Raw genomic sequence first — 14645 nt, 5'->3', positions numbered from 1 at the left:
TGCAACGTGATGTTATATTGCCATTTCTTTCACATGATTAATTCTCATATTCTCTATAATTCAGCATTAGATATTCTCAGTGAAGAAGTATTCAGATTCTTTACTGAAGTCTGGAATTGAGTCAAAAAAAGTATAGTAAAAATCTGCTGCTAGTAATAGGAATATTTCAACCTGTTCTTTATGCAAACCAACTTGATTCTGAAAAGTACCTCGACACTGTACTTCAGTAGTACAATACTACTACTAGATGTACTTTGTTACTTACAAACACTGAATATTTTCAGTGTTTGGAAACGTCAACATAAAGTTGTGAGCTTCAACATGCCTTTGTAAAAATGATCAGCAGTCTGACATTGAGACAATAAGAGGACCAGTTACTGCTCTGCAGGTGGATAAAGTAAAACCCAAAACAGTGCCAGTCGCATCAGGCTGGCAGAATAATGTGTAAGCGGTCTTGCTATCAGTCCAGATCTGCTGTGATATCAGTGACAGCGGGACATGTGGGAAACCAGTGTCTGTTCTTGGACTACTGCTGATCCCAGCAGATCTCAAACTCAGATTTTACTCAAACCTGCTGATCTGTGGAACCTGAAACAAGCAGAGTTCACTCTTTAACAGTGTGAAGGTGACATAAGTACATCAAGGTGAATATATCGCCACATATTTTGTAGCTGCATTAAAGCTAAAACTGACATTTAAGTTTAGATATTTCTCATGTACACTGCTTCTCCATATAGAGAGAGTAAGGTGGCATGGATGGATCTGGTCGCCTTGCATGACTGTATGGTTTTAACCGCATGCACCTGTTTATTAAAACATTACAGTAAGTTTATGAATCATTGTCTGTTAAAAAACAACCATTAGCATATGGTACAACACCAAAATGTTAATGCAATTTGAGCAAGTTTCTCATATTTTCCACTTTGTCATCTTTTAGATAAGCAAAAGATATAAACACTAGCACGGCGCCGCTTTGGTTCAGACTGAAATATCTCAACAATCATTGGATGGATTGACATAACGTTTTGGACAGACATTCATGGTCCCCAGAGGATGAAGACCACTGACTTTGGTGACTCTTTTAGTTTTTAGTGAAATGTCTCAAGAGCTATTGGATTGATTTACATGACATTCATTTTCTCTTGAAGATTAATCCTAAAGATTTGGGGATCACGCAACTTTTCATTTTGCACCATCATCTGGTCAAAATATATATTTGTCCAACATTTTGATTTATGACTAAATACCTACAAGTCTAATGACATGACCATCAGCTGCAACTATACTTTGTCTTTGTTTATTGCTAAAGAGCAAATGTTAGCATGCTAAGATGCTAAACAAAGACGGTGAACATGATGAACACTATACCTGCTAAACATCACCAGCTTAGCATTGTCATGGTGAGCATGTTAGCATGCAAACAATAGCATTTAGCTCAAAACAACACTGTGTCTAAGAAGCTTCATCCTCTCTGAGCTGCTAGCATGCCTGTAGACTCTTAGTCGTATTCACCTTATTGATATGGAACAAAAGTATCATACGTTTTTGGCAGCATGATAGCTTTTGTCCCTACGTGATGAGGCTAACTTGTACACCTTAGCTTCAATACAGTTTGTTTTAATGATTTTCTCTTCACAAGTCACATTTTCATATAATTTGTTCCCAAATACTGACTAGAATATTCATTTTTTTTAACTACTTGAGTGGCAGGTGAAACATTAGGTTTGATGTGAGTAGATAGCACACAAAAGAAGAGGCAAATAGCAATATATTAAATAAAATCATATCATTTATTTTACAAATTTGCACAATTTTCTGGAATACTGGTGAACACTCATACAAGTAAACACAGCTAATAATGTGTGTAGCCTGACACACTTCACACACACACATACTCACACACACGCGCACAATCTCACACACGCACACACAGCGTGATGTACAGCATACACGTAATGCACACACACACAGCCTCATTTACAGCACAGACACACACACTCACAAAGCATTTCGCCTCCTTCCTTCAAGTGTAAATCAGATCCGATTGTGTCCGTCTTCCCCATTTCACACATTCACAACGCTTCAATGACTTCAGTGTCTTTAATCTAGCAATCCAACAAAACAAAAAAAAAGAGGCGAAGTGTGAAATGTACACATGAAGGTGGGTGCTGTTCGGTTCTATCTTCGTCGCAGATCAACGTTTGTCTTTGCAGCTGAGGTGAAGTTTGTCGTATTACAGTACATGACCTCTGTTGTCAAACAAGAGTGAGAGTAAGAATTGTAGAAACTGGGCTGCTCTCCAACCCTGGATATGTCTTTTAAAGAGGGGAAAACAAGACTTGCAGTGTTTAAAAGCATTTCTTCTTTTTCCATTTTTGTTTTTTACGACTCTATGGCAGTGATTCATATCTAACCTCAAGGTTTGCAGTACTGACTTTGGAGTGGTGGTTTATAGCATTTTGCTGGAACAATCTGAGAACAGATGGTAATACCTTATAAGGCAAACCATAGGCTGCTGGGTAGAACGCTGTTTTCTGTTTTGCTAACAGTTTTTAGCATTTGGCGTTTGAGAGAGGAAGTGATACAACTTTACAAACATCTGAAAAATATTAGAAAAAGGCTTTGATTGTCTTCACGCAATTCTTTGTGTGGAGGAATCTCCATAAGTATGCTAACAAAAAACATTTTTATAGTTTTTTTTGTACTCAATAAGGGTGGGGAAATTGAATAGTTTCACAGGGGACAGTAGTGGAAGAGAAGGTGAGAGGTAGGATTGCAGATGGGTGAGGGATCTAGAAAGCAGACAACAATAAAGTGAAATCTCGTGGAAAAAATTGAGGAGTCTTTAAAGTCCTCCTTCTCCTCAGCAACTCCCTAACCTCACTTTGACCTGGACGGCAGCTCCCAAAGTGCATCTCTCTTCTGTTATTTGTCGTGAGTGACTGGCAGGAAGTCCGATCCTCTTTTTCACCCCATCTGGCTGTAGTGTCGGTTGTATAGAAGAATATACAGAGTGGCACTCGATGCTCGTCCTCAAACAAAAGCTGATTCTCTTTTTGTTTCGGCTTAAAATGTGCTCCATCAAAAATGAGTGAAACCAGACAAAACAAGCAGAGGAATGTGAAAACCACAGAAATCCGTGGCACAGGTTGTACTGAAGGTGGAGTTCACACCTCCACCTGCCCCTGCGTCAGATAGGCTCTGAGCTGCTGGGCAGCACTGACGATCTTCCTCTGGTGTCCCAGCAGGTTCACCCCGAGATTCTGGACATCACTGAAAAAGAGAGCAGATGAAGCGGGGGGGGGGGGGGGGTTAGTTCAACACTTCAGCTTGTTGTTGGCCTACCTGATATTCTAGAGGACACTGGTGGATTTGCATGTGTTAGTACTTAATAGCCTGCAGCAGCTGATTTGACCTAAAGCTTCTCCTTAATATTTTGGCCTATCTTTTTTTGTTTTGTATTTCTTTTAAAATGAAATGTATTTCCCCACGATTCAACTTTTATTAGTTTCATATACATACAGTGAACAAAATAAAGACACAACACACATCTTTCTTCCCATTTTTCAATAGTTTAAATTTAAGATCTAAGACTTTTCGTAAGCACACAAAAGACTTATTTCTCTCAAAATTTGATCACAAATTCATTAAAATTGTTAAAAATAGAACACTGACAGATGTGGCTGAAAGCTTCAGAGACAGATTATTTGAGCCTTGTGATGAGAATTTTCCTGTTCAGTGTTCAGTTTCCGTGGTTGAAACAATTTCTGCTCAGCTTTTACTCAATTTTTACTCAAGTATACAGACTGTTGAGCATGAAAGTTCCTTCTTGACCCTGGAAACAGATGGAGTTTGCTCATCTGTCAGGAAAACCAAAAACAGCGAGAAAGTGAACCTTGAGCTGTGATAAGTGATAAGAAACTACATGTTGGTGGTACCGTCCAGGAAACAACCCTGGACAAAAACAAAAGGCCCCCTGAAGGGTAGAACATGTATTTAAAACTTTTGATGTGCTTGGTCGGCAGTGACATAAAATGTTAATGACTTTCAATAATAAATAAAAACACACAGTCACCAGTCCTCTTCTTTCAGTGAACATTAGAGTAATAACCATCTGTTAGAGTCAAAATCTAAATGTGGGTTTACAAAGTCTGGTGTCCTTATGAGATCATTTTTATGGGACCCTGTCCTTGTTGTGTGAACTTCCTCTGATATTAAGTGCCACAGCTGTTTAGTCTATCCAAAAGAACACTCAGCACTGCTTGTAATGATAAATAAAGTTGTAGACGGCGTCAATACTTCATGGCGTCTTCCGATTATAAAAGTGACCTTTATACGTAGAACGAATTGTTAAAGTGTCCAGATACTTAGAATATGCTGTATGAAGGCAATTCGTGTGTGTTATGATTTTGTGACGTATTGCCTGTGACACTGTATGTTTACTTAGTATAAATATCCAAGGCAGCCTTGATCCATGTATACTGTATGTGAATCAACTCTGTCTCCTTTGCAAAGAATAAATGTCCTGTTTAATGATTGTTACCACGGCTCGAGTGAATTTTTCCTAACACCAGCCATACTCACTCCATGCTGAGCGTGCTGACTCTGTCCAATGTGTCCAGGTGTGCCTGATCAAACTCATCCTGATACCTCTCCATCCTCAGAGCCTTCAGCCAATCACTGACTGTTGCTACTGCCGTTAGGTCTGTGGGCGTGGGGCTGAGCAGCGGCTGAGAGCAGCTTCTGTAAAGAGGGAAAATGTCAATAAAGAGGGCATGGCAATCCATAAATGTGACAGGTTGTTCATCAGCGGCTGCCTCCGATATGTTTTGCTCAAGCATTTGCCAGAAGCTGGTGTCTCACCGAGTTGGCTCCACCTTGAGGGAGGCAGGGTGCCTGATGAGCCGATCCAAGGAGGAGAGGAGCGAGTCGAAGCCTGGCCGGTCCTCGCGCTCAGCCTGCCAGCACTGAAGCATCAGAGAGTGGAGGGCAGAGGGGCAGTTGTGGGGGGCAGGGAGACGATACTGGTCTGCTACTGCCTTCATCACCTGCAGAGAAAGCAAGTGAGACATTAGACATAAGCAGGGCAGATGGTGTAAGGAGTCTTGTGTAATTGCCTTACATGAAAGGTCACAGACCACTAAGGGCCTGTAAGGAGTGACTAAGAGAAAATTATGCAAATTCCAGCTGCTTGGCATTTTGTCGCCACTTAAATGTTTCTGTTAAATCAAGAGGGGGATGGTGGTAAAAGTACAGCTTTAATGCACTGGTTATAAAATATGTTAAGCCAAAAAGCAGAATAAGTCAATTTTTTAAATGTTTTTTGTTTGTCGCTTTGTACTTTTATAAAAAAAAATGCTTGATTGGCTTTGAACATGATCCCTATACAACGAAATGAAAGCAGTAAATTGTACCACTAGAGCTGTTGTAAAATATAATACACATGATGAGAAAATAAAACCACACAAATCTGAATTTTGCACTTTTGAATAGTTCTTTACTTTTGACTCAGAAATTGCAACTTGATAGCATGCTATTTAATGCACACTTTCATTATTTTTGTGTCTCTTTATGCCTTTATTCAATAACTAAAACAAAACGAAGGGAGAGACGGATTGGGAACAACATGCATCAAAGGTCTCCAGCTGAATGCAAATAGTGGAGGTTGCGGCTCATGGTTGGTGCTACCAGGGCGCCTCGGGACTTTTAATGGTTATTACGCTATAGTAGTTAAACTTGCACTTAACAGGATTTGAGTGCATTCCCATCACTAATTGATTATTACTTCCTCTGCTCAGGCAACATTCTCCTACATACTCACTTCTTGATTACTCATGTCCCAGTATGGACGCTCTCCATAAGACATCACTTCCCACATAAGTATGCCGAAGCTCCAGCCGTCACTCGCTGAGCTGAACTTGCGATGCTGAAAGGCTTCTGGTGCCGTCCACCTTACAGGAATCTTACTGCCCTGATGGAGGACCAAGACAGACAGTGATTTATGTTACGCTGGATGCACAAATCAGAAGCGTTAAAAACCACTCCATCCTCCGATACGTACCAGTGAGGCAGTGTATGTAGGTATGTTGTGGTCCATGCCCCTCATGAGTCGGGACAAGCCAAAGTCAGACACTTTACAGACCAGGTTGGAGTTGACCAACACGTTCCTAGCTGCCAGGTCCCGGTGGACAAAGTTTCTCTCAGAGAGGTAACGCATCCCTGCACCAACTCCTCTGAGCATCCCGATAAGCTGGAGGACGCTGAACTGGCCCTCGTTCTCCTGAAGGCGGCAGAGGGGCGAGAGATGTATAATGAAACACTGCGGTAACTAGTAACATGCCAAAGCTGGAGACAGTGTGTTGTTGTCTCACCCTGAGGAAGGCATCCAGAGGCCCGTTCTCCATGAACTCAGTGATGATCCTCTCTGGGGCGGTATGAGTGATCACACCCTCCAACTTCAGTACGTTGGGGTGGTCAAACTGTCCCATGACCCCTGCTTCACTGAGGAACAGCCCCCTCTCTCTGTCGGACGCCCCCCAGCGTATAGACTTCACCGCCACCAGCACCTCCCTGCGACCCATCGGACGGTAGCGGCCGCGAGAAACCTCCCCAAACTGGGCTGGAATGGAGAGGAGGTGAAACAGATTACACTCTGTGGATAATTATCACATAGCTACAATACGGTTTAAGAGAAAAGAGAGCATCATGCCTACCTGCACCGATCACCTCCTCGATCTTGAGATGAGTGGGATCTATCTCCTGGGCAAACTCTTTGACGGCCTCACTAGGGTCATCATAAGTCGATGGGTCCACATAATACTTAACTCCACCTGGAATTATAAGGCTTTTTTTCAGAACTAAGTCTGGCTGTTTATCCCTTTATTTTCCACCTTTGAACACATTTATTTGCATGATACAAGGTTTGGATGATCTGTTACTGCACAGCAGAGGGATCTCATTCTACATTATGAAAGATACACAGAAGTAGTGCTGTATTTCTAAGGTTGTAACACATGGAAATAAAATCAAATTAAAAAACTTTACTTGAAATGAATTATTAAACGTATACATTTCCAAAACATCCATTGGTTAAAATATATGTTAAACAAACAAAACCACAAAAAACAAATTAAAATCAAATGTTGTTAGTCATGCCTCTAAATCATATAAAATATTGTTAAAATAGGTGGCATTTTGCACAAAGCAAACACCTCACTTAATAATAATGAAATCAAATCAATTAAAACTATTAAAACTAATCTAAATTGCATTAAATTAAACGGGCTAATGCTCACCTCGGTTACTGATGTACCTCTGGAGTCTGTCGCTGTAAGGACTCTCCCTCCTCTTTCTGACATGTAAAAGCAAACACAATGCATGAACGTGCATGTGATTAAAGAAAAACCATATGCATGAAAAATATGCCTGATCATGTGAATGTATCGACAACCTACCTGCGAAATACCACCACAACCACAATCGCTGCCACCACCAGCAGAAATGCTGCTCCGCCCATTACTGAGCCGACCAGCAGAGGAAGTCGATTCTGGATCTGGTGTGAATGTTCCTCTGTGGGAGAGAAAGTGAGAAAACCATCAGCTGTTGATGTGTCATTGAGACGGCCTTTTTATTAAGTCTTTTGCTGTTTCCAGAGCTGGAAAAATAAAAACACTGTTGTTACTTTGAGAGGACATTCTAAAATCAACCATTTTACAGAAGAATCTGGATTGAATATCACACTCAACCACAGAATAGTCCACAGTTAGAAATTGAACTTTGCATTCGACACAATGTTCTCACTTCAACCTGTTTAAGTCAACATCTACTTCAGTAGTGAACAGTATATTACTACTATTTGTCTACTGTATCTTTCTGCCATGTTCCTAAGACCGTTAGGAAATAAATAATTCAAGACGTATTACCATTAACTAGTTGATCAAACTGTCCTGGTATTTCTTCTTACTTTAATAAATTATGTTTTTCTGTACATTATTAAGGCCTCCTACCCGTAATATGGTAAATTCCACCAGTTCAGCTGTGTGTTAATTGCAGTAATGCACTCTGAATAAAATGGATGCTCCTGGTATAACGTGCAAGAGTTGTACCCAGAGGCAGCGTGGTGAAGTAGATGGTGTTGCTGTAGGGGCCGTAGCCGCGTTCATTTCGAGCTCTGATCTGGAAGGCGTAGATGGAACCGGGGATCAGAGGGTTGATGGTCACCGTGTTGGTCTCACTGTACACACTCGCTGCACTGTCCACATCTGAACCCTGAGGGACACAGAAGAAGGACATTTTGTGGTGACTCTTGCTGTGAGTCAGGTCGGCCAGTTGTGCAAGCATGTATGTTTAGGACTATTCCCTGAATGTACCTTGTCATAGTATCTAAGCTGGTACTCCAGGATGTCTCCATTGGGCCTGTCCGGCTGAGGCCACGAGAGAGTGATGGAGTCTGGGGCTCGGCTCAGCTGGTGCATCATGGGAACTGTGCTGGGAACTGTGAGAGGGAACAGATGACTGATGTTTGAGCCGGAATTAAGTTTCCCCTGAGGGATGTGATGATCGATCATTTAACCCCATCGTCCTACAACAATAAAACAGTTAAGTTGTGTTGAAGTGATGGTGACCACAAGGGGGCAATGTTACAGAACTTGTGGAGGATGTTTAGTAGAGCGTGAAAGTGGAGTTTTTATGGAGCACCATGCAGGATCTAGTTACAGTCAGTGCTGGCTAGCCATGCCAGTTAAGGGAACTTTCCAGCATTCCTTTTCATTTAATCAATCTGAGAGTGGACACAATAAGGTTTTTTTAGATAATTTAGGTTCATGGCAACTTTGAATCAATCTTAATCAGTATTTTTGAAAAATCACATAATAGTGTACTTTGTCTGCACAATGACCCACTCTCCTCTCTTCTCCTCCCCCCACTTGTCTACTTTCATCTCTCATCTTTTTGTCTTCCAATCTCTCATTTCTCCCTTTCTTCCTCCACAGTGACTATAATGGGATCTGACAAGATATTGTAACCTCGAGCAACCTCCTGTCCAGAGAGCAGGAAGAGAAAAGATGGAGCAGAGAGAGAGAGAGAGAGAGAGAGAGAGAGAGAGAGAGAGAGAGAGAGAGAGAGAGAGAGAGAGAGAGAAAGAGAGAGACACACACCGACACACACACACCGACACACAGTATCTAGACAAACATCATCAGAGCATCTCTTCTCTTTCATCTCATCTTTTTCATCCTCTCTGTCCGGTGCTCACCTGACTGGCTCGTAGTGAAATTGATGCTTGTGTATCGAGCTGGAAAAGGACTCAAAGCTGACACCTCATTCATGGCTTGCACCTGTCAATAAGAAGAACACACAGACGTGACACAAAGCCTTTTTTTCTATTTACTTTTATGACATGCTTGTTTGGGAAACAAAGCCTCACACACGCAGCTGTGTTGGCCAGTCAACAAACGGCAGTAAATGGGAAATATCTGCACATTATGAATAAGAAATAAGCTATGATTTAGTTGAGTTTGCCCAAGCTAAATAATACATGTTGCTGTGTATTTGGAGCTTATAGAATAATGTGCCACGGAGGACCTGCCTCCATGTGGCTCCAGGAAATGTTTCAGCAATCAGTGTGTAAAACGCTTTGTTGTCCAGGTGCTGAGCCAGGTGTGTCTCACAAGGACACAGTATATTTTTTATTTGATTTCATTGAAAGGAAGCATTTTTACAGTGTTGTGGATCCTTGAAACATTCACAAAAGTTTCTTTAAAAAGCTTCCAACTGGCCCCATTGATTCAGTCCAAACATTATTACTGTAAAAAACAACTCTCAAGACGGTTTTAGACTGTCTTTTTATATATGTTTATATCTACAAGGTGTCAAGGGAGGGTTTTGTGCCTTTGACAGAGAGTTTTCCACTGTACCTGTATGAGATAAGTGACTCTGGTCAGCAGATTGTTGAGGGTGACCTTGGTTTGTTTCAGGTTCGTCTGGGAGGGGCTGAAGGTGACGCCCTCTCCACACCAGGAGCACGCCGCCGGGTTGGTGAAGGTGGCTGAGGGGCAGATGCGACACACCACTCCGTACCACACTTCACCGCGGCCTCCCATGTCCACTGGAGGGCGCCACCTTAAGGACACCCCACCATCGGCGCTCTCATACTCCCAGGACATAGAGACCGGAGCAGATGGAGGAGCTGGGGAGAAGATAGAGAGAAGGCGAGAGGTTTGACATACATAATGTAAGCGGCGGACACTTAGAAGCACCTGCTAAAAAGTTTAAGATGTGAAAAAAAAGCCGGCAAAGACATTGAACCAAGTTAAGTAATGGAAAGAACGTTATAAAACAAAGTTTGACTGTGACACAATTTAAGTGAGCAGAGGAACTAAATACTTAGCAGTTTTCTTCTGCTGGTGGAATTAAACTTCCATTTCTTTATGATAAAAAAATGATTCTGTGCATCTCAGTTCTCACAGTCTGAGTAGATGACCAATGAGGCCCCTTGAACACATCCCAGAGAGCCCAGCATAAACAAACAAACCAACAAAGCTCACTTGTGCAGGCGGAAGAGTTGGCATCATTAGCTGCCCGGTAAAATCCGCTGCGACATTCACACACACTCGATCCCTCTTGGCTGGTTCTGCTGTTGGAGGGACACACCGAGCAGGGAATGGAGCCCGCCACGGACTTGAAGAAGCCCACCGGACAGGCTGCAGAGGGACACGAAGAGACACTGAGCTTTACAATCAAATAAATTAAGTGTTCCCTTTGAAGGGCCTTTCACACAAAATGTGGCAGCAGCACCACTGTTCTTTGGAACCTATCATTTCCAATGGCTTGCGTGGCGCCAAGACGGCTTTTCGTCGCGTCAAGCAAGGCAGAGCAGCGTGCCGAGATGTTCGCTGTACCTAGCCGCGAGTCCAAACCGTCTCCTGTCTGAGAGTCAGCTTGAGTCAGCGATGTCTAGTTCTGTGCCAAGTAGGAGTCAGCAGGGTTTCAATGCTGTTTAATACTGACTCTCTACTGATTTTACTAATTACTGCAACACATCTTCCTCCAGAGCGAAGGAACCAGTGTGAAATTAGACACAAGAATATGGGGCAGAGAAAAAACTAAAATAAAGATGTGGTATCAAAGCTATATTTTTTAAACCTTGAAAAATTGGGGTCAGAAAAACAAACTGAAATGTTTTGTATTGTGTATTTTGTTCTATTTGCAGCTGAAACACACGTATCAGTATCAGAGGTTGAAAGTAAATTTTTGGCCTTGGATCACAGTTAAAAACTATTTCAACTCAAGGTCTTTACTCGCTTTTGCTCAAATGATCATATTAATTGATTAGGTGTGTAAATAAATAGTGTAAAAGAAGAAAACATTCAATATAAATGAAGAGGAAATTCGTTTGGGTTATCATTAACAAAAAGCACACTAGCTAAATGACAACATATTTTCCGTATCCTTGATTTGATTGACCTCACAAGAACCACATAAACCTTTTAAATCTTAAATAAAACGAACTATTTTTAGGGAAAGCATCAATTTCGTCGTGGTTTGCGGTTCCCATTGAGTCAAAAGTTCATCTCAAACATAGCGGCCTGCTGTTTGTTGTTGGGTTTTGTCTTGCACAGTCATTTACAGAGGAAGTGGCTTTAGCGTTAGCCGACAGCAGCAAAACCACCAGTCGACACACTCAAGTTCAAAGTGACCAAGCTGACCGTGTACCATCATTTTGAGAGACGGACTTCTTCGCTTTCTCGCAGAGAGTGAGATGAGATGATTAATGTAAGTCTCGTGTTTGTTTTTTGTACGAGTTACACAAACGAGTTACAACGTGTTACTTAGTTTTAGAGCTTAGAGGTTCTAAGTAGATTTTGTTAAATTTGGACGGAGCCAAGGCTAGCTTTGCCCCTGTTTCCAGACTTTGTGCTAAGCCAAGCTAACCAGCTGCTGGCTTTAGCCTTACATTTAAAGCACAGATGTGAGAACTTAATAAATCTTTTCAACTTACTCTCCAGAAAGCAAATAAGCATTTACCCAAAAATGTTTAACTATTCCTGTAAGATGTGGGTGGATTTTTCTCAACCTGTGAAGGAAAATTGTAATCAAATTAAAAAAAACACATTTTCACTAAATCCCATTATAGTCACAGTAGAATGTGTAATTATTCCAGAATAAAAAAGAAAATGGAGTAGAAACGTAATACAGTAATAATGAAATGTAGGATTATCCTTGAATCAAGTGATGTAATCCTATAAAATAGAAAATCTATTTAAATTCAAAGCATGCATATCTGTACTTCTCTCCCTCTCTCTCTCACACACTCACACACACACACACACACACACACACACACACACACACACACACCTACACACTCACACCTACACACTCACACACACACGCAGAAAATACCATTTCAACCTGCAGGCTGTTATCCTGAACTGATGTGTTTTACAGTGGAAAATCTGTGAAATGTGGCAGTTAACGTCAAAAGTAGGACAGCTGAGCGCTGAGGTCAAGATAACACACACACTTCATGCTGCTGTGTGCCGCAGCTCCGAGTGCTCGTCCTGAGCAGAACTAGGAGAACATTGAGAGTTGTGCCTTCAGGCTGGTCTGCTGCCATTTTGACTGCGTGAACGCCTAAAGCAGAGTCAACTACAGGTTGCATCGTTCAAAAAGAGCTCCTTTTCTCTGTGAGCTATAAATGTAGAGTGTGTTTGTGTTCACAGACAGTCAGGCCTTCTTGTATCTCTGAGTGTGTAAATGGCACACCTGATAACACCGAACAGCTTTAAATAGGGTTCCTCTCATATGTTATTAAAACAGAGGGATGGAAGAGAGAGGATGAGTGTGTGCTCTTTATGGTCAGCAGGAATGAACCCCTCACCTTATTTACATAACCTTGTCAAGAACATTTATCAAATGTGACACACTGTATGTGTGTGCGGATGCATGTGTGTATACTAGATGGTGTCTGGGAGAAGATAAGGCGGTAAGAAGTGAAAGAGGGCAAGGAATAAACAGATAAAAGGCTTTCCGTGTTCTCACTTGTCTCAGAGAGCTGACTTTGCTTTCAAACAGGTGTGAAAAGGAGAAAAAAAGGAGATGGAGGGAAGTAAAAGGATGTCGAGAGATCACAGAGGGAGAATATACTAGAAAAGGGGAAGAAGTGAACATAGAGAAGGATGGCCCAAGACAGTTGTAGGATGAACAGTGGGATTATGTATATGAGCGCCAGATGATGGGTGAAAAAACGAGGGAAACAGAGGGAAAGAGGAGAGCGAAATATCCTCCTTCCTCAATCTTTTATGTCCCAGCTGCACATTACCAAATGTGTTCACTTACGGCTCTGACACGAAACATGACTTTGCTACAAAGCCTCTCGTCGGCGTTACGAGCTCCGGCAACAACGTAACCCCCCTCCCCCTCCTCTCATCTTCATCCAGCTGATTGCAGCAGCCAATGAGAGTGCAAGTCCTCTGCCCTCTTGCATGATGTGCAACCCCCATCCCCCCCACTGTCAGCTACATCCATCTATCTCCCAGCTATAAAGTAGACAATTCAAGGCCATAATGGCAGCAGACACAGATGCCTTTACATCATACATCAGTACACTCTGGAAAGTGTAGAAGAGAAGTGAAGAAGAGAGGAATTAAAGCGCGGGTTGATGATAAAAACATGGATATTGTAGTGTGTGACAGTAACAATAACAGATATAAGTAATTTTTTTAATGAATCAACTTACAAATAAGAGCTGAACTGATCACTCAATTAAGTGATTACTCCATCTTCAGAAAATTACATCTTTAATTAATGTAATTGAGTAATTGTTTCAGCTAACAATGTGCCAGCTCCAGCCTCTTATATGGGAAGTTTTGCCCCTTTTTATGTTTTATATCATCTTAAACTAAATATCTTTGGGTTTTGGACAAAAAATAAGCAATTTAAAGATGTCATGCTCAGCTCGGAGAAATATAGATGAGCAAATAATCTAACAAATAATCATATGAAAATAATCCTAATTTGCAGCTCTACTCGCAAATGTTGAGAGCTACTAACAACTGGAGTCATATTGCTCGCAGGTGCCAATGCAGCAACAGAAATATTTCAGTGATGACATGGCAATTAAAGAACAACAAAAATGAGAAAAATCCAAAAATCCAATAACAGAAAAAAAGATTGCTTTATAAATGGATAGAGAATGGCTTCATGGGGAAAAGAATTATTTCAGCAAAGGCTACATGAAAACAAAATCAAATCCTGTTAAGAGAAAAAATAAGTACAATTGAACACTGAAAATAATTTCTGAGGAGATAAACAGAAATAGAAAAAAGACAGAGGTGAGTAATTTGACGTTAACATAATACTTTGGTTGGTAGATCGTTGACCCAATTTCTCTTTTTCTCTTCTCTCTCCCTGTTTCATGCACTCATTCCCTCTTTTGGCTCGCAGCATACTCTCTCTCTCTCTCTCTCTCTCTCTCTCTCTCTCTCTCTCTCTCTCTCTCTCTCTCGGACCTACAAACACACATAAGCTCGGTGACAGATGCAACCACACAACAGAGAGATGAGCATGCATGGTTCCAACCGTAAATGTCTCCCCTGCGTCTCTCCATCCATTATTTTCCTCGACCTTCTGTTGTTGAGTGCAGA

At 41.5% G+C, this 14645-nt stretch overlaps 1 protein-coding gene across 1 annotated transcript in view; it reads right to left on the bottom strand.

Moving 5' to 3' along the window:
• Positions 1 to 1866: 1866 nt before the first annotated feature.
• Positions 1867 to 14645, bottom strand: part of ephb6 (eph receptor B6) — a 37108-nt gene continuing 24329 nt past the window's right edge. Inside the window, exons 6-19 of the mRNA XM_079164648.1 lie at positions 10545 to 10700; positions 9915 to 10186; positions 9254 to 9335; positions 8370 to 8494; positions 8106 to 8268; positions 7455 to 7569; positions 7296 to 7351; positions 6714 to 6830; positions 6372 to 6619; positions 6062 to 6280; positions 5822 to 5971; positions 4864 to 5048; positions 4585 to 4743; positions 1867 to 3273 (exon numbers count right to left, since the gene is read on the bottom strand). Of these exons, the coding sequence (XP_079020774.1) occupies positions 3168 to 3273; positions 4585 to 4743; positions 4864 to 5048; positions 5822 to 5971; positions 6062 to 6280; positions 6372 to 6619; positions 6714 to 6830; positions 7296 to 7351; positions 7455 to 7569; positions 8106 to 8268; positions 8370 to 8494; positions 9254 to 9335; positions 9915 to 10186; positions 10545 to 10700 (2153 nt within the window). The 3' untranslated portion in view covers positions 1867 to 3167. The remainder of the gene's footprint in view (positions 3274 to 4584; positions 4744 to 4863; positions 5049 to 5821; positions 5972 to 6061; positions 6281 to 6371; positions 6620 to 6713; positions 6831 to 7295; positions 7352 to 7454; positions 7570 to 8105; positions 8269 to 8369; positions 8495 to 9253; positions 9336 to 9914; positions 10187 to 10544; positions 10701 to 14645) is intronic.

The sequence above is a fragment of the Pholis gunnellus genome (assembly GCF_910591455.1).
Source record: "Pholis gunnellus genome assembly, chromosome: 8".
Classification (NCBI taxonomy): Eukaryota; Metazoa; Chordata; class Actinopteri; order Perciformes; family Pholidae; genus Pholis; species Pholis gunnellus.
This window is presented reverse-complemented; position numbering and strand designations above follow the sequence as displayed.